This window comes from Schistocerca gregaria, chromosome 3 (assembly GCF_023897955.1).
Source record: "Schistocerca gregaria isolate iqSchGreg1 chromosome 3, iqSchGreg1.2, whole genome shotgun sequence".
NCBI classification, from domain to species: domain Eukaryota; kingdom Metazoa; phylum Arthropoda; class Insecta; order Orthoptera; family Acrididae; genus Schistocerca; species Schistocerca gregaria.
Genome location: NC_064922.1, coordinates 428,674,870 through 428,694,691, shown reverse-complemented (window position 1 = coordinate 428,694,691; position 19,822 = coordinate 428,674,870). Strand labels below are relative to the sequence as shown.

Here is a 19,822-nt window from a genome sequence, read left to right as displayed (position 1 = left end):
TTTCCTTAATTGCAATTTTTTGGGTGATACAATAAAGTGATAAACTAAGTATTGATGCAAACACATCATTAGGTTCTATTATTATATTAAAACATTGCAAAAATAATATTGTTGTTAATATTAAAATCATAGACATCTGCCACACTTTAAAAATGTGGGTTAGTGAAAGTAGTATTTGCAGGGGAGAGGGGAAGAGTAACAAATTGTGACGCATCCCTTCTCCCAGTACAAAAACCTAGGTCAGTACCTGACAACAAATGAGTGTGTTAGCATCTTACATCAGCTTCTTCCTGTGGACATAAGAATAATAGTGATAATTTCTCTTATTGTTTACTTCTTACATACCGTTTTGAATCAGATGACCAACCATCATACGTGGGAAGTTTCAGTAAGATTGAGTGCTTGTTATCGTATTCGCTGTTTCATGTGTTTGGCCATTTTTGTCTCATCTCCAATATTTATTGCCTCCACAGCCCAGATCATTAACTCATGCTTGTGTAGTGGCATTCAACTTGGAGGTAGCTGATCTGATCCCTGATGGTGGAAGAAATTTTGACTGCCGATATTTGGCTGACAAGGGGAGGGGCACAAAGTTCGTATTTGTCAGGGTTGGTGCCAGTATCCTGGATTAATTTGCAAACCTCAGTGTTTCATGGAGTGAGGACATATGACATAGAAACTGTTGATGATGATCCACATTTGGATGGGGACACCAGGCTCAGCAGACACTCTGGTGCACTTCGAGAGGGACAATCTATGAACTGATACCGGTTTACAAGCACATGACACAGATACACACCAGACACCCAACAGTAAGTTGGGTTGACTGCGACAGCAAACTACCTCCATCAAGACCTCCCACATACCCCCCCCCCCTTTCCATCTGCCACCTCCCCCCCTCAACCCCTGCCTCCTCCACACACACAACAAAATGGGATTCTTGCATCAGTTCCCAAGGCCCAATTCCTGAGTAAAGGTCCAAATGTTTATAGCTTACCTATGTCCTGTGAATGTTTCTCTTTTATGCTCTTTTTCATTCTAGAACACAGAAAAATGTTGCTGGGAGCTAATTCTGTTGAGAAGTGTCATTGAAAATACATTGACGATTTGTTTATGGCCAAGAACTGTCTGACACTATGCTGTGTGATGAGGCAAGATGCCATCACAGAGACAATCCTTGATCTCCACACATGGAAGCACCTTTTCCAGTGTCTCACAAAATTCTTTTAGGACCAGAATGTTGTAATATGGTATAATACCGTCTTCTTCTTTGTTCCTACATGTCACATTTTTTCCACTGAGTTTTGAGTCTGTTTCATAAGATTTCACACTCGGAGTTTGATTATAGCAAGTGTTTTGGTTATAAAACCTATGTATCAGAGAACATCTTTATTGAACTTGTTATCTATAATTTGCTTATCTGAAAAAGTCAAATAGTATTTATGAAAATACCCTAAATGATAGTAGTATATCTATCAGGCTTCTGGCCACGGTATAAGTGCCTGTGACATCAGATGCAGGGGCAGGTGATGGCAAGGAGAATGTCAGTGGTATACTTTTGTCGGCATTTGCAGAACCCGCACACCTTTGTCAGCACACCTACACATTTTGATCTCCCAATATTTTACAACCGTAAAAAATGAAACACATGTTCAGTATATACCACAGAGCCATAATCTTGTTCTCTGTTACCCTGTGGTGCCCCCCCTCCCCCCCACATACACACTTGGCACTTAAACATGAATGTAGATTGACCTTCTCACCTGCTTTGGCACAACTGACCCTCAAATTACATTCCATAATGTTATTCTCATGTCTTAATTGTCTGCATTATTGTCATGTATCAGTAAAAACCATGGGGCTCACTTTATGGATGTTACTAGTGTAACTTACAGGTTAAGGTAAGCTTGATGGCTAAAGCATGATTGCAGATCCTCAAATATTACTTCCATGTCTAATCTGTATGGCTTCTTCAAACTTTTCTGTGCAAGAGCGAATACTGACTCTATGGAGTGGCACATTGGACTGCATATGTACTGATCTTATTATTAATTGGTAACCTGCAGAAATTACTTTATTATGAACTCCCAATAGCCTAGCTATAGTAAGGGCATGATAAATCAGCTGCTGCCCTCCAAATACTACTCCTTAAAAGTCAATACCACTCAGAACACTTTGTGTTGACTTTTCTCTGTTTTAGATCAAGCATGACCCCAACGTTGTGACAAAGTGTTGTTGGGACTGATGACCTAGCTGTTTAGTCTGATATGCCCCTCAATCAATCAACCAAAGTGTTGTTGTACCATCTGCTTGAGCAGATGATTAGTAACAGTAACTGTACTTACACGTAATTGCATTATGCAGATGAGGCATGATCACAAATGTTTACTAAATGTTCTGAATGTCATTTTTCTTCTATTTATTGTGTCGTACTACAACAGCCTTAAGTTAATTTCCTATTTCTTCCTACAAATATGTACTACATCTGAAGATGATTGATTGTCTCTGTAATGCACATTCACTAATCCATGGCACTTCTGTGCCAAAATTTATTCCATGGCAGCTGATCAGTATGAATCATGTACACCCATGAGTTGTCACTATTTGCAGACAATAAAACATTTTTCTTGTCACACTCATTAATTCCGCATACCTGACCAAACCATTCTGCCCCTGAGGTAAGCAACCAACTTTACAAAGCTCACAGCCAAATTCAGTAACATAAATTACAATTAACCACATCTTAAAATATTACTGTCTCTGTAAGTATTTTTGTTTGTTGCTGAGCATGAAAACTATACTCTTAAGAAGCCCTTAACATTACTTGACGTTTTTCATTCAGTTGTTCGTTCCTAGTTGCATATTATTATAAAATATGTCTGAGAACTGGGGTCTGCATGAATAATTGCTTTAATTTTCAATAAATCTAGTCCAAATTTTGAGCCTTGCTTGATGAAAGTCACAGTTGGGCCCTTAAATTAAGTGTCCCATTGTTATTGCCACATCCAAATTACCTGTATTATTTTTCAATAACTGTCAAAATAACATGTGGCTCATATAGGTATGAAACAAGTGTTGCCATGCTTTCATCTACTTTTCAAAAGCATTCAGGGACTTTAATTTTGTATTTTATTTCCCACATAATGCTACTGTTAGAGCAATCAAAATCTTCTCATGTCTCCATTACAACTCTTCTGCTCCACATTCTTGCAGAATTTCTGTATAAAACATAAGTGTACAGTTTTTGCAATCAAGTTGCCATTGAATGACCTTCTATCCTCAGTTTTAAACTCGACAAATGGTTTTTCTATTGCTGCATGCACAATGCCCAACTCACCAAATTTAGATACAATGTAACCATCCTTTTTAAGTAGATCCAAATGGGAATGAAGGTTTATAAATGGATTTGTTGGGTGTCCTTTAAACTAGTAAACATCCTTGAATCAATCACTTTCTGTGAGTACACCAATGTATGGCCAATCTTGACTTATATTCTCAGTAAATGCTGATATTTGTATTTCTAAGTTGTATCAAGATCTTTGCAGTTAGTGTGGTTAAAGTAATTTGTAAGCCTTCCTTGGAACTCTACAAAGGCTTATTGTTTTCCCTATAGCAGTTTACACTCTTTCTTTATAGCAATTAGTTTTGCCAAATGCTCCAGTCTGAGTTATTTGATTTTGATCTCTTCCATTTTCAGTTTTTTCATATGATAATATTAATTGCACTTAAAAGGAATAAATTTCATCAATAGGGAATGGTTTAAGTGTGCACAAAACATTTGTTCATTTACTTAAGATCTGTAGGGTAACATTATATTTGGGGACCAATACTAATTTAGCAATATCTATATTCAGTGGTATTATGGAGAACAGTGACCTAGATTGAGAAAAATATTTCTCTCCAGCTTTAATATAAATCTTCTGTATAATATTGATGTTAGCTTGTTGGAGTCTGTTAACAATTGTCATGTGATTTATAATCTTCCCTCAGTTTTGATTGGTTTACTTGCAACCAGTCAACTTTCATGTAGTCTTATTACCCCATTAAACAAGTTGTAAAACATTGTTGAACACAATGCAACAACTGTTCTGTCCAATAGTTAAGACCACATAAAAGCAAATGGCACAAAATACAGTGGAACATACTGTAAATACTGTTTGTTGGTATTTAATACATATAAACTGTCTTCCACAAGGTCAAACACACCACCAATTCTGTAGTTACAAACTGTAGCTACTTAACCCATGTTAGTGTCCCAGTCTGTATAAGACTGATTGAGACCCTTTTTTCACAGCCAAAATTCTAACCTGGCTGCAATAACATGTTTTGTGTCAAAAATGTTCTTGTAGTAAATAAAATGTTCTGGAAACTCAAGCTCCATTATTTTCATTAATGGCTCAAATTTCTACATTAGGTGTTTCAGTTCAGAATTTCCTGACAAGAACATGGCCTTTTGTCTTTTGAAGTTGGACATTTAATGAACCATAAAATATAACTGCAATCGTCAGTGGTAAGCATCTCACTCCTGTTGTTGTTCATTAAATGTTGGAAAAGCCATGAACACAGGTGGTGTGGGAGACATTCCTCCTTCACCTGCACTCTCAGTTAATAATAAAGATGTTCAAGTTCTGAATTGCAAGTGTCATGGGTCCCAAGGTGCCATCACTTTTTTTAAAAAAAGACAACCTACAAGCACAACCAATGCTGGCTTGCCCTGTTCTGTTCACAAGAGCTATATACAGAACACACTTCAGAAGTAGTACAAGCTATCATTAAGTCCATAAACAAAAGCAAATTAAATATCAAAGTACTAACTATGACAAATAGAGTCTACAAAGTAAACACCCTAGCCAAACCAATAGCACACACACTGCACACTCCACAGGTTATTCCACAACTGACTGAAATTGGCCCTAGGCTAGCTTATATGCTGAATTCTGGCATATTCTTATCAGAGGGCACTCCTGATAAGCACTCACTAAGGGGTGGTTCACAGTGCTTGATGGTAATGTTGTGCCGAACATTCCATTTCCATAGTGACACTGGGTAGTGCCATTACGCCATTCTTAATCTACCTGCTAAGACAAGTCATATGGTCAGTACTGTCTTGTAAGTTTCCCAATCTACATAATACATACAGTATTCTTAAAATTAGTGTAGTACATGTTTTTATTTGGGTCATCATGGCAGTGAGGCATTGTTTTTATTGAAGGCACAATTTTAATTTTTATTTTACAGAGCTTTCGCGTGCATTTCTGGCTTCTTTCATCCTAGTCATGGACTTACTGATTGTCATGCAAGACTGGGACTTCCCACATTTCACAACAACATTGCACGTCAACCTTCCGGGTTTCAGTGTAGCCACACTGCAGTGGAAGTATGCAGAAGTAGACATAACAGGTACAACTATTTATTTAAAATGAGTAGTGTTTCAAATTACAACACAATATTGTTGAGAACAGTTGAGTATTTTAGATTAGCTGTGATCTTTACTTTATTGTACAAACGAAATATGTACACAAAAAATGTAGCTGAGCAACCTTTTTTTATGTGTCTGTCTACTGTTAACATGTATTCCATGTGGTGAGTGGTTCTTTCCTAGTTAAAATTTTTGCTTGCTTTGAAGAGATACATAATACATTTTCACTATAACTTTTTATAATTTTTTCTATATTTTTCATGTATATGTTTCACTTAAAATTTTCAATGTAAAGAATTGTTGTCACCCTTTACTAATATTTTTTGAAAGATAATATTCATTTGCATTTACTGAAGAAGGTTACATTTTTGTTACTCGGATTTTTTATATACCTTATTTTTGTCATAGGAAAATGGTTCAACTATGGCATAATTTTTCTTGTCATGTTGCTGGACTTGAATATGTGGAAAAACCAAATATTTTATGATCCAAAGGACTTCGGCCAGTACACAGGTCAGTCTCTAATTCGTATTATTACTGTAATTTTGTGATTATCAGAGAAAATATAGTACTGTAACAAAAGAAAATTTTCATTCCATACATAAAGTGTTTACTAAATAAGCTGTGAATGGTAAGAATGCTTTCACACCCTAATTTTTAGAATTTAGGGCTGTTTCTATATCAATATTTTTAAGATATAGTGGCAAAATTCCTGTTACCTTAATGGACAACACCAATTATAAATTAAAACTTTAAAACTATTAAAGATCCAGAACTGAGCAGAGTGGGTGGATTATCGAAAGATCATTTTCTGTGAGTTGCCATCTTCGTCAGTTTGTGTCCCACAATTTCAGTGTCCTGTATGCCACTATACTTTGATCAAAATAAAAAGGAAAGTGATTAGTGATCAAGTATAGTTGAGGTTGGGAAGCGGTGACATGCTTAGTTTTCCATTACCCACATGCAAAGCATGGATGTGACAGACAAATTACTGGCAGCATTTGTCATTGATATCTGAATGTGGTTACTGGCTCCTGCTGTAACAAGTGTTATGATAATAATAGTCATAATGCATGAGATGAGCTCAAACTTTGCTTTGTTGTTGCCATCAAGGCTTAATTTTGGCCAGAATGGCATTCTGGCACCTCCCAGAGAATTTTTTTTGAACTCGCTAGAATAAGTTGGCAGCAAAGATTTAAAAAAATACACATGTATTAAATTGCAAAGGAACTATAATTTAGCTTAAATCAACAGTCAAGATCATAAAACTTGTTTATTTTAGCAATTTTGCCTTATGTTATAGCCATCCTCTGATTTTTTGGACCAGAACAAGAGAAAAAGCAGTGTTATCTATTGGTGTGAATAACAAACACAATATAAACACCAAAGAATTTAGAATACTGTATTCTATTTCATTGACTGATTACCCTCACACAATATTTCTAATGATGTGATCAGACCTAGAGCAATACAATAATATCATCTATTGTGTTTTATCTAAAAATGGCCTTGTGATCCTCCAATCTTCAGCATACCAGTTTACACTCACTTTAAAGTAACCCCTATAAAAGGATTTAGGTCATTATGCTTCCATATTTAAAAAAAAAAGTCTAGGCCAAAGGTCATGGTTTAGGATGCATTTGAGAAAAAGTGGAATCATTAAAACACTCAAAAATAACATTTCAGTTATACATATCAGGCCCACAACCTAACAGTTTTTGAGATTTTCACAATCGAAATCATTCTCCAGCAAAGGCTGTTTATATTTTTGCAACAGATACTTTATTTCATGCTTTTTTATTCTCTAATTTCGCCCCCGTTGCTTTTTAAGTTACCTCAGTTATTTGTGTCACAGTGCAAAACTGATCATATACTACCTTATCTTTCACATGTTTTTTTTAATGGTAGCTCTTTCTAATGATGTCCATAATAAGGGTTTCTTTTGATCATGGTTGTAATGCATGCAACTATCACAGATGTGTATTCCATGTGCAAAATGAGAAAAATTCAACCCGTAAGTGGGTCTTAGTCACTGTGTCAGTGTAAAATGCATAAAATACATCAGTTCCACATTTCAAATCAAACTGCACATGATATTGCCAGTATCTTACAATCAAATGGCACCTAGTGAATTTTCACTCTGCAGTGGATTGTTCACTGATTTAAAGCTCCCTGACAGATGAAAACTGGGTGCCACACTGGGCCTCAAACCTGAGATCTTTACTTTTTATAGGAGAATCTTCTATCAACTAAGCAATTCAGTCACAACTCACAACACATCAGCACAACTTTACTGCCACTAATACCTGCTCTGTATCAGTGGAGCACTTGGACATGAATGGCAAAGGTTCCATCACAGTTTTAATCTATCAGAAAGTTTCAAATCAATCCACGCTCTGCTGCAGAGTGCAGATTCATTCTGGAAACAATACCCTAGGCTGTGGATAAGCCTTTTCTTTGCTGTATCCTTTCTTGCAGAAGTGCTAGGCCCGTAAGGTATGCAAGGAGAACTTTTATGAAGTTTGAAAGGCTGAGAAGGAGGCATTGGGTGGGTCGTGGATCATTCTGAAACAATTCAGTTGGTATAACAGTTACCTGTAAAAATGCAAAGGTCCCAACATGGAGTCATGATTGCGCACATAGTTTAACTTTCCAGAAAGTTTCAAAACCACTGGATCTCTACTCCCCAATCCTTCTAGTATGATAAATACACTAAGAATTTATCATACTGAGGAAAAAATTAAATGTTTCTGAATTACACAAATTCTCTCAGAAGATATTGTATTTGTTATTAAATTAAAAACCCTCAGGTATTTTATATTTATTACTCAGTATATTTTCATGGAGCCTATTGAAGTACAACATATGAAGGATTCATATGTTGTATCTGAAATTCTATTGTCTCTATATTCAGTTAAAAGCGATTTTATGAACTGGATGAGTGAATATATAGTCATTCAATCTCCATTTTTTTTTTTTTTGTGCAAATCTCCACTAGATGGTCACAAAAGAAAAGACCATAATTATAAAAGAATGACCCTGGTTAATAAAATGCTAGGAAGTCAGAAAGTATGGTTTGTTCTGGCAAGCATTTGTCACATGGCTATCTATAACAAATTGTTTTCTATTTTAGCTTCAGTTTCACATGAGGAAAAAGTGTTTGAAAAAAATTAATAGCATTTTGAATTCACTTAGATCTTCCCTTCTTAAAATTCAAATGGTCAGTTATGCTGTAACTCATCAGGGTTAAATCGATTACCCACTTGACATGGAGCAGTTCATGCACTCCATTAGAACACTGCTGTAACTCTCAGGGTTAAATCGACTACCCACTTGACAGCTTATTGATCTTTGTGAATGATTAACCTTGTATTTGACATAACATTTTAGATCACATTTGCTGTTTCTCTGAATTTTAAAATAGAAGTCTCCAATAGAGCTGAAAATATTGTTAAACTTTTCTCACACTTCCATCTGGAGTTCTTAATCACTCATGCTGAAACTGCAACACAAGCAAATTTACACAGACTAGGCAAAGTGCCTAGGATGGACACAGTGGCTGTGCTGTAAATAAAATTCCTTTATGTAATTTTTCACCTGTGGTTCACAAAATTGGTATCATAGCTGGTTTAGAATTTTTAGAAAGCCATAAGCAGATCATATGTTCACTGGCCAAAATATTAGTAACCCCTTAAAATAACACATTGTTTGCTTTGGTGTGTGTTGATGTTGTAGAACTGGCACCAGCCAGGCCTGTGACATTCCATTACTGATGTAAGTCATGATAGTGAAGTAGTGTGTAGAGCCATGGATCTATGGAATCAGTGCACTAAGATAGGTCAAGGTTGAGGTGTGACAAAATGGTAGAGAGGAGCTATTGTGTTTGAACATTCTCATTAGAACACTGAAAATAAAGTTAACCAATTTGTTAGTGTATGAATGCATATTATCTAAAGTGTCTACAACAAATAATGCACCATTTGCAACCATGTAACACAGAGTATGGACAGTAGTCATAAAAATATCTCAACCAATATATCCAGAGATGACATCTTGTCATGACAATCAGTTTGAAACCTGACAGTAATAGCTGCTGTGAGTGAAGGCAGATCCATCTTTACCAGTTTCTGAGTGAATATTGTGAAGGGAACTGCATCAATGGACAGTTGGAGTTGGATGTCTTGCATAAAGCTATTGGTCACAGCAGTGTATGATGCTGTAGGTCTTCAGTGGGCCAAACAACACAAAAACATTATTTGTTCACTGAGATCTTATTCTTTGACATTGTAAGGGACCCTGCAGGTCTTCCTTCTCACCTCTTCAGTAGCATCAGAGGGGAGCCCATGAATGAATAACGGAACACTGCTGCTGATCTCATATTTAGGTAATGTTTTCAGAACTGGTGCAAAATTCAGACCTTTAGACGGCAAGGATGTTGTTGCCTTGTCCAGTTCGTTTCCAGTCAAGCTGATGACAGTCCTTGAATAACTATTGTCAACTTTCTACAGGCAATTCCCAATAAGTTGGTAAAACTTGCTGTATTCTTTCACAGTGGCTTCCTACATGCAGAGTTCACTGGTTGTGAAGGTGTTTCCAACTGCCCATTCCCATATGCAGAGTGAGCAATTGGCTGCACAGTGCAGGTGACAACAGAGCAGATTAGGTGCAATTTTGTCCAGCTCTAGTGACACATGTGTTCCCACACTGGGGCTGACCTCCATTTTGTCCTCGTGTTAATGGGATGTTGCAAGTGGATAAATTGCAGCATCACCATCTTGTCCTGACACTCCTGTAAGAAAAAGAATCTTCTGAGCAGATTTCCCTCTTGATTCATATCTCTTGCAGCATCTTGAAGCCGTGCAGGACCTCCTTCCCTTGCTATATGGAAATACAGGTTTTCTTGGCACATTTCATTGATGAAATCTATTGGGTTACCAGCTGAGTCATGTTCCAAAAAATTTCAACAAATTTCCTACTCTTCATCTTCAGGCAAAGTGTTGGATTCATGTCCTTCACTGAGGGGCCAATGGGAGGGCCAATTGGCATGCCTCCAGTAGAGATGTCATGGCCAACAATGAGATGAACCTCCTGGCAGATGAAGGGGGGATCCAAATGTCAAGTCCTGGTCCTGCCTGTCTCTTCTGCTCTAGGCTTTGCAGCTTTCACATCATGGCAGTTCTAACATATTTTTGCTAATGCCACAACCCATGTTGAGCTCAGTTAGAAACCTCTATCCCAGTTGACAAGAGCGTCATGTACTCTTATCTCCATGCCTCTTTGATGACTAAATTCCAGAACTTGTTAGTGTGGCACAGGCTGTGTCAGAGTCTGTCTGCTGAGTTACAGCATCTGTGTGATACCTTTCATAACAACAGTTTCTCTGATGCAAAAATAAGATGTGCTCTATAGCTGAGCAAGAAGAAGGAAGAAATAGTTGGGAAGAAGGAGTGAAGTGCCTGGTATTCCTTCAGTTTGAAGGGCTGCACAAGGCCAAGACCGTTAGGATAATGGAAACGCACAACATAAAAATCATTTTTCATTCAAAAGTCAAAATAAAGGGTGTTCTTTGATCAGTCAACGACCAAATAAGATTGAGCACCTGGTGTCTACAGTGTCTGTTGTAAGTGTGGCATGTAGTACATTGGTCAGACACAACAGTGGATCTAGCAGTGCTGTTCAGAACACATGAAGAGTATTCGCCTTGGCCAAACCAACAAGTCTGCAGTAGCAGAGCACAACATTAACGAAGGTCATGTTTTTACTTTTGAACAGATAAAGGTGCTATGCTGTGCCAACGGGTGATGAGATTCGGTCATCAAAGAGGCAGTGGTTACAAAGAGTACATGACAATCTTGTCAAGTGGGACAGCCGTTTCCAATTGAGTTCCATGTGGGATGTGGTTTGACAAAAAGGTGTCAGTAATACTCTGATGTGAAAGTGGTGGAGACAGCTAGAGGAACAGAGTACTAGGATTCAATGCCTGGACTCTCACTACCCTGCCAGACCCCTTCCCCCATCCTGGCTGCAGCATCTCTTCCAGAGGCATATGACTACTACTCCTCCCTCCTCCACCCCCCCTCACTCCTCCTCCCCTCCTCCTCCATTGTTTTGCTGCCTAAGGAGACAGCCATCAGCCATCCAATGGCTATAAAGGAAGGAACAGGACCCAACACTGGTAGCAAATTCATCAAAACATTGCAACACTACGACTTGACTGATAACCCACGAAAATTTCATCAGTCAGCTGATAGTTGCAGGTGAGAAGTGAGTGTGCAATTTTGTCCAGTTCTGGCTTCTTAACACACATGTGTTATTGCACTAGGACTGAGCTGCATCATCTGATAAGTAGTGTACTGCTGACCCATTTAGGGGGACCCAAGAGTTCCCAAGCTTGTGGCACAATGCTGGGGATTTGCAGTGTAGTTTAGTTTATCACAGAACCAAAGTCTTCAGTTTAAGCCTTCCAGATGACTGAGGAGGCCATGATCAGTTCTGTATACAAGGCAGCAGTCTGTGAACTTCACTGAAATTCTGTGAACTTCTCTGGTCTTCTCAACTTTCTTTGTTATTTACTGCATTGGTCCAGACCCAGATATCAGGCAAGTGTTTGTTTCAATGTGCACCATGTCTGCAAGTATCTGCATGCTACTTCCTCAGTGAACTCCAGTACAGCTTCTTCAACATACTGAACTATGCCTCTTGACATCAAACAGAGTGCACAAAGTGGTCCTTCCCCATCCTCTAGTGGCATTTTCCTAAGGGATACCAAGATTCGTCTAGTTTTGAAATGAGATTGTGGAGGAGAATGCTAAAGCTGAGATGTGGCATCAAAATATCATGCTGTAAAAAAGAACACCATTTGAAATATAAAATTTATTTGCATGAAACCAGGCACAGTTTGTGGTTTTCATACTGGAATTGCTGCAACATTTATCGACCAGAACTAATCTAGACTTTGAGCCAGGGCCATTCATATGCAGTGGCAAAAGTGACCATGATTCCCCCCCCCCCCCCCCCCCCCCTTTTCCACCTTTTTAGCTCTCACGGAGAGGAAAAAAAGTACAGCATTTTTTCTTTCAAGAAATGATCTGAAATCCAGTATTGCACAGGTCTTTAACAGGGTTGGAACTTTTTTATGGCTACTTACAAGTCACCATTCATCTCCCAGGTCTAGCCCACCCCTTCCACTACAAACTAGTGTATGAGCACCTTTGCCTTGGACTGTGCTACAGATCAGTCTGTTGCCACAAACAAAATTTCAGGGAAGGGGATGGGGGTGATATCATATTACAGCCAAAATTTTATATACTGCTTCTTCTTTCTATTTAACAATCAACTGCTAACTAATAACAGATGCTAACTATAAGATAGGATTTATAGCTAGCATTTTTATTCACAAATTTTGCATATCCCTGACACAGTATCACTACAAATAACATTAAAGGACACGTTTTGGAGAGATTTTTAATGTGGTGTATGTTAGCATTGATTCATGCTTAGTGTATTCAGTTCTGAAATTGGGTCACTGAATGCTTTATGTGTTTTTGATATGCGGCATTTATGTGTTTACATCACAAAACAATGATGTTCCCCTGACATTACAGGTTTTTTGCTGTGGTTGGCTGACAGATGAAAAATCAAGCAACCACCATGCTGATTTGTTTCTGAACACAACATACCATATTTCTGGGTTTCTGTATTTACACTTGTGTATTACAAAAATATGCACTTTAAGTGATATAGTTAAAGAGAGCTGCCTCTTGTCATGCACTGAAGCACATTTCTCTTACCTTAATTCATTTGCTCATAGATGAAATTAGCTCGTCCCCCCCTCTTCTGCATTGCAAAATGTTCTATGACCATTCCATTGAAATTTAGAGGAGTCTTTTTCAATAGCATATATCACAAGCACAAGAAGTCTCTCATCATTCCTAGTATATCACATAAATGTTTTCAACCACTTTAGCATAGAGAAACAGCTCTCCAATCATTATTGACAAGATCACTATTAGCTGCAGAAGCTTAACACTTCCGGAAAAAGCTTTTCACAATGTGTTTTCATAAAGAAATTTAAGTATGGTCAAAGCACCTTATGCTTTTATGAAATCCTTTCAGCTGTACAACACATTCAGTTTATGACACAAGTCTGAAGACTGCAATTTAAACAAATCAATACCTACTTTCAATTTTATTTCTTGGAAAAGTAATGGAACATTACTTTTGGCATATTTATTTCCTCTAATCATTCATGAAAATGTTACCATTGCAACACTCTAGTGCACTCTTGTGAGACATTTAGAAAATTAATCATGCAATGTATAATGCTGCTATTGCCAGAAACAAAAAACTATTTAAAACATTAATGATACATCAAAGCATAATGGAGATATACAGAGACAGGAATTTGACAGCAAAGTTTCAGCTACCCTGTTCATTCCATTCTGACGTAAACAGTGGAATGTGAAAATAGAGTGGAGGTTGAATGACCAGAGCTTTTGAGCGGCCTATAAGAGCTGCTCTGAGTAGAAGCCAAACCCTCAAACCTGTACTTTATAGAATGAGCTAACATTTGAATCCGCAGTCTTAAAATCAGCTACTATCTGTTTGAGAAAGATCACTCAGTATCAACAGTTCCAAAAACATTGGCTGTCATTATTTAGACTTGTGTGCAAAATATGAGAAATATGTCTTGATAACTCAAGTTCTGTAATACATTATTGAGAAATATGTTGTAGTATATATTCTGTGATGCACCTCAGAGGTTTTAACTATGAGCTGCATCTGAATGAAACTAAACTAAAAACCATATTGCAAATGTTAGTCACTCAAAATATAAAGATTGCTGCAAACAAGAATTTTTTTCACCGATAGAGTACCTAAAAAAAGTTATAAAATTTTCAGACTGTCTTGTTCACTATTCAGCAAAGCAGTATTTGAAATATCTTTATGGCCAATCAATAACACAGATGTATTTCCTGAAAGACTGAAGTGTGCTACTATACATACAAATATGGACATACGGAGTAATACTTAATTACATTATAGTCTGTTCATTCCTCTTCAAATGTTCTCCAAACTTTTGAGACAACAGCTTATCTCTGCCTACATCTGTAAGGTACCTCCAAATTCGCTTTTTTTGTGAATCCTTTCCACAGACAAAATATACTTTATATAATTTCATCAAATTTGTAATGTACATACTAATTTTAGACCATCTGTGCATATACTGTCTGATCCTACATTTCAGTCTCTCAAGTAAATGACTTTGAGCATCCATTTCTTTGTTTTCCTTCCCACTGAAAAGTTGCTTAAATGTGTTATGAATAGTGGAGTTCTTTGCATTTTGTTCTGAATTAACAAAGGTAGTGCAGATATATTTGTAATTAATGATTACAGTGCCGGGAAGCAACTTATTAGTTGTACCTTTATATAGCAGTGTACTGAAAGGTTATTTACACCAAGCTTATCTAAATGAATCACAGTTTACTGCCATGACTCTAAAATAAATGAATTTCCATTTTTTTAAGGACCTGATGACAAAGTACGCACAGTGAATGAACCAGAAATATTATCAACAGGCAACAGTTCACTCTGGACATGGGAGTATAGGTCTCAAATCAATCCACAAACTGGTCTTCCGTTTTATGAAGGTATGTTTCTGACAATAAGTGACATAATAAAAGGTAAATATTAACATTTAATTTTATAACCTACAAAATTTTGCTCTTTGTAATCTTAAGAGCAGAAATACAGTTTATGCCATGGTGAGCTGACAATGTCTATCAAAATAAATTAGTGACAGGTCATTGTTTGTCAGCTGCCGATAGAAAAGACTGTGCATATGCTATGGACAACAAGTGAAACTTCATTTCTTAATGCACCAAAGGCTGTGGCATATTTGCCTTAAAATACCTAGCAGGAGTACAATGTGTGTGTTTGGACATCTTCACAACAAACAAGCTTGGCAATCCTAGTCCCACTAAAGTACACACAGGAACCAGTCACTATAGCACAGTCACATTAATGATACTTACTGTCAGAGGTGTTTAAAAAGAAATGACCCAGTGGCTGTAAAATGAAAACTGCTGAAGGGATCACGGTCCCGTTGTACACATAAGAATGTGCAGTCACTATAAGAGCACTCAGAACCAAAACTCTCCACTACAGGAACACAGATACACACTTATGTGATGACAGAGCAAGCATGTGCAAGTGTCGACCATCCACTGCACTCAGTAGTGCTAAAAACAGAGAAATGGGGGCTTCAAAAGAAGAGGAAAGAGGTGTAGTGCTTTTCATTATGATAGAAGGAGTGTGGGGAATCAAAATTCATCAAAGAATGGCACAAGTGTATGGAAAACACTGCATGTCCATTGCAATTCCAACCTCTCGAGCTATGGCTGCCATCATAATTCACAAGTCTGCAATAGAGGGCTTCCATCTGTTTTTTGTTCCCCACATCTCTTCTGTTGTAAGGAAATGCACATCACCCTCTTGCACTTCTTTTGAAGCCTCCATTTCTGTGTTTGCAACGCTACTGAGTGCAGCATAGTAGATGTATGCACATGCTCTCTCCATTGTCACATGAGTGTGGGCCCATGTCCCTCTAGCCATGAGTTTGTGGCCTCAGCAGTCCTATAGGGGCCACACCTTCTTTCGTAAAACACTGGTATCACCTTTACTTCAGCAGTTTTCATTTTATTATTGAATGCCCCTCATAGGATAGTTGGATAGAATTTTTACCCTCTCCACGCTAAAGCTATGAATTACATTTAAATGTGGTTCTAGTAACTGCTAAACCATTATAATTTTGAGAGACCTCCCATGGTTCAATTCAAATACTAGAATCTGAGAAGGGCTACGCAAGGATGAAACAGGTTAAATGCTTACTGGCTTCTCCTAATAAGAGAAGTAGAAAGGTCATTGCTCAGTGATTTGAGATTTTGTAGCCCATCCAATTGCCCAGTTCTGTAGCCATCAATTAAACTTCAGTGCTGTGCAGTGTTAGACTTGCTGGTTCTATATGATTTATACCTTTTCTTTCAACTAAGTTTGTTAGATACACTCCTGGAAATGGAAAAAAGAACACATTGACACCGGTGTGTCAGACCCACCATACTTGCTCCGGACACGGCGTGAGGGCTGTACAAGCAATGATCACACGCACGGCACAGCGGACACACCAGGAACCGCGATATTGGCCGTCGAATGGCGCTAGCTGCGCATCATTTGTGCACCGCCGCCGTCAGTGTCAGCCAGTTTGCCGTGGCATACGGAGCTCCATCGCAGTCTTTAACACTGGTAGCATGCCGCGACAGCGTGGACGTGAACGGTATGTGCAGCTGACTGACTTTGAGCGAGGCCGTATAGTGGGCATGCGGGAGGCCGGGTGGACGTACCGCCGAATTGCTCAACACATGGGGCGTGAGGTCTCCATAGTACATCGATGTTGTCGCCAGTGGTCGGCGGAAGGTGCACGTGCCCGTCGACGTGGGACCGGACCGCAGCGACGCACGGATGCACGCCAAGACCGTAGGATCCTACGCAGTGCCGTAGGGGATCGCACCGCCACTTCCTAGCAAATTAGGGACACTGTTGCTCCTGGGGTATCGGCGAGGACCATTCGCAACCGTCTCCATGAAGCTGGGCTACGGTCCCGCACACCGTTAGGCCGTCTTCCGCTCACGCCCCAACATCGTGCAGCCCGCCTCCAGTGGTGTCGCGACAGGTGTGAATGGAGGGACGAATGGAGACATGTCGTCTTCAGCGATGAGAGTCACTTCTGCCTTGGTGCCAATGATGGTCGTATGCGTGTTTGGCGCCGTGCAGGTGAGCGCCACAATCAGGACTGCATACGACCGAGGCACACAGGGCCAACACCCGGCATCATGGTGTGGGGAGCGATCTCCTACACTGGCCGTACACCTCTGGTGATCGTCGAGGGGACACTGAATAGTGCAGGGTACATTCAAACCGTCATCGAACCCAACGTTCTACCATTCCTAGACCGGCAAGGGAACTTGCTGTTACAACAGGACAATGCACGTCCGCATGTATCCCGTGCCACCCAACGTGCTCTAGAAGGTGTAAGTCAACTACCCTGACCAGCAAGATCTCCGGATCTGTCCCCCATTGAGCATGTTTGGGACTGGATGAAGCGTCGTCTCACGCGGTCTGCACGTCCAGCACGAACGCTGGTCCAACTGAGGCGCCAGGTGGAAATGGCATGGCAAGCCGTTCCACAGGACTACATCCAGCATCTCTACGATCGTCTCCATGGGAGAATAGCAGCCTGCATTGCTGCGAAAGGTGGATATACACTGTACTAGTGCCGACATTGTGCATGCTCTGTTGCCTGTGTCTATGTGCCTGTGGTTCTGTCAGTGTGATCATGTGATGTATCTGACCCCAGGAATGTGTCAATAAAGTTTCCCCTTCCTGGGACAATGAATTCACGGTGTTCTTATTTCAATTTCCAGGAGTGTATATGCCTTTAAAATTAGGTTATTATTCATCAAAGTCCTTTGATTATGGTTGAGGTGAGTTATTAGGCAGTCAGGGTTTGGACAGATTATATATTTATTTAATTAGATACATTCAAGGTAATAGGGGTAATGCATGAGTAGGTTTAATAATGAATAAAAAAAATAGGAGTGCGGGTAAGCTACTACAAACAGCATAGTGAACACATTATTGTGGTCAAGATAGACACGAAGCCCACGCCTACTATAGTAGTACAAGTTTATATGCCAACTAGCTCTGCAGATGATGAAAAAATTGATGAAATGTATGATGAGATAAAAGAAATTATTCAGGTAGTGAAGGGTGACGAAAATTTAATAGTCATGGGTGATTGGAATTCGACAGTAGGAAAAGGAAGAGAAGGAAACATAGTAGGTTAATATGGATTGGGGCTAAGAAATGAAAGAGGAAGCCTCCTGGTAGAATTTTGAACAGAGCATAACTTAATCATAGCTAACACTTGGTTCAAGAATCAAGAAAGAAGGTTGTATACATGGAAGAACCCTGGATGTACTAAAAGGTTTCAGATAGTTTATTTAATGGTAAGACAGAGATTTAAGAACCAGATTTTAAATTGTAAGGGGCAGGCTGTGATCTCTGACCACAGTCTATTGGTTATGAACTGTATATTAAAACTGAAGAAACTACAAAAAGGTGGGAATTTAAGGTGATGGGACCTGGATAAACTGAAAGAACCAGAGGTTGTACAGAGTTTCAGGGAGAGCATAAGGGAACAATTGACAGGAATGGAGGAAAGAAATACAGTAGAAGAAGAATGGGTAGCTCTGAGGAATGAAATAGTGCAGGCAGCAGAGGATCAAGTAGGTAAAAAGATGAGGGCTAGTAGAAATCCTTAGGTAACAGAAGAGATACTGAATTTAATTGACAAAAGGAGAAAATAAAAAAGGCAGTAAGTGAAGCAGGCAAAAAGGAATACAAACGTCTCAAAAATGAGATCGACAGGAAGTGCAAAATGTCTAAGCAGGGATGGCTAGATGACAAATGTGAGGATGTAGAGGCTTATCTCATGAAGGGTAAGACATACTGCCTACAGGAAAATTAAAGAGACCTATGGAGAAAAGAGAACCACTTGCATGAATATCAAGAGCTCAGATGGAAACCCAATTCTAAGCAAAGAAGGGAAAGCAGAAAGGTGGAAGGTGTATATAGAGGGGCGATGTTCTTGAGGACAATATTATGGAAATGGAAGAGGAGGTAGACGAAGATGAAATGGGAGAGATGATACTGTGTGAAGAGTTTGACAGAGCACTGAAAGACCTAAGTCAAAACAAGGCCCCAGAAGTAAACAACATTCCATTAGAACTACTGACAGCCTTGGGAGAGCCAGGCCTAACAAAACTCTACCATCTGGTGAGCAAGAGGTATGAGACAGGTGAAATTCCCTTAGATTTCAAGAAAAATATAGTAATTCCAATCCCAAAGAAAGCAGGTGATGACAGATGTGAAAATTACCGTACTATCAGTTTAATAAGTCTCAGCTGCAAAATACTAACGCAAATTCTTTACAGATGAATTGAAAAACTGTTAGAAGCTGACCTCGGGGAAGATCAGTTTGGATTCTGTAGAAATGTTGGATCATGTGAGGCAATACTGACCCTACGACTTATCTTAGAAGAAAGATTAAGGAAAGGCAAACCTATGTTTCTAGCATTTGTAGAATTAGAGAAAGCTTTTGACAATGTTGACTGGAATACTCTCTTTCAAATTATGAAGGTGGCAGGGGTAAAATACAGGGACCAAAAGGCTATTTACAATTTGTACAGAAACCAGATGGCAGTTATAAGAGTCGAGGGACACAAAAGGGAAGCAGTGGTTGGGAAGGGACTGAGACAAGGTTGTAGCTTCTCCCCGACACTATTC

At 39.0% G+C, this 19,822-nt stretch overlaps 1 protein-coding gene across 4 annotated transcripts in view; it reads left to right on the top strand.

Annotated features, from left to right (window-relative positions):
- LOC126354628 (transmembrane protein 117-like) overlaps positions 1–19,822 on the top strand; it is a 483,273-nt gene that overhangs the window by 425,185 nt on the left and 38,266 nt on the right. For all 4 annotated transcript variants that reach the window (XM_050004396.1, XM_050004394.1, XM_050004395.1 and 1 more), the window contains 3 exons: positions 5,239–5,400; positions 5,828–5,932; positions 14,947–15,069. In XM_050004396.1, the coding sequence (XP_049860353.1) occupies positions 5,239–5,400; positions 5,828–5,932; positions 14,947–15,069 (390 nt within the window). The remainder of the gene's footprint in view (positions 1–5,238; positions 5,401–5,827; positions 5,933–14,946; positions 15,070–19,822) is intronic.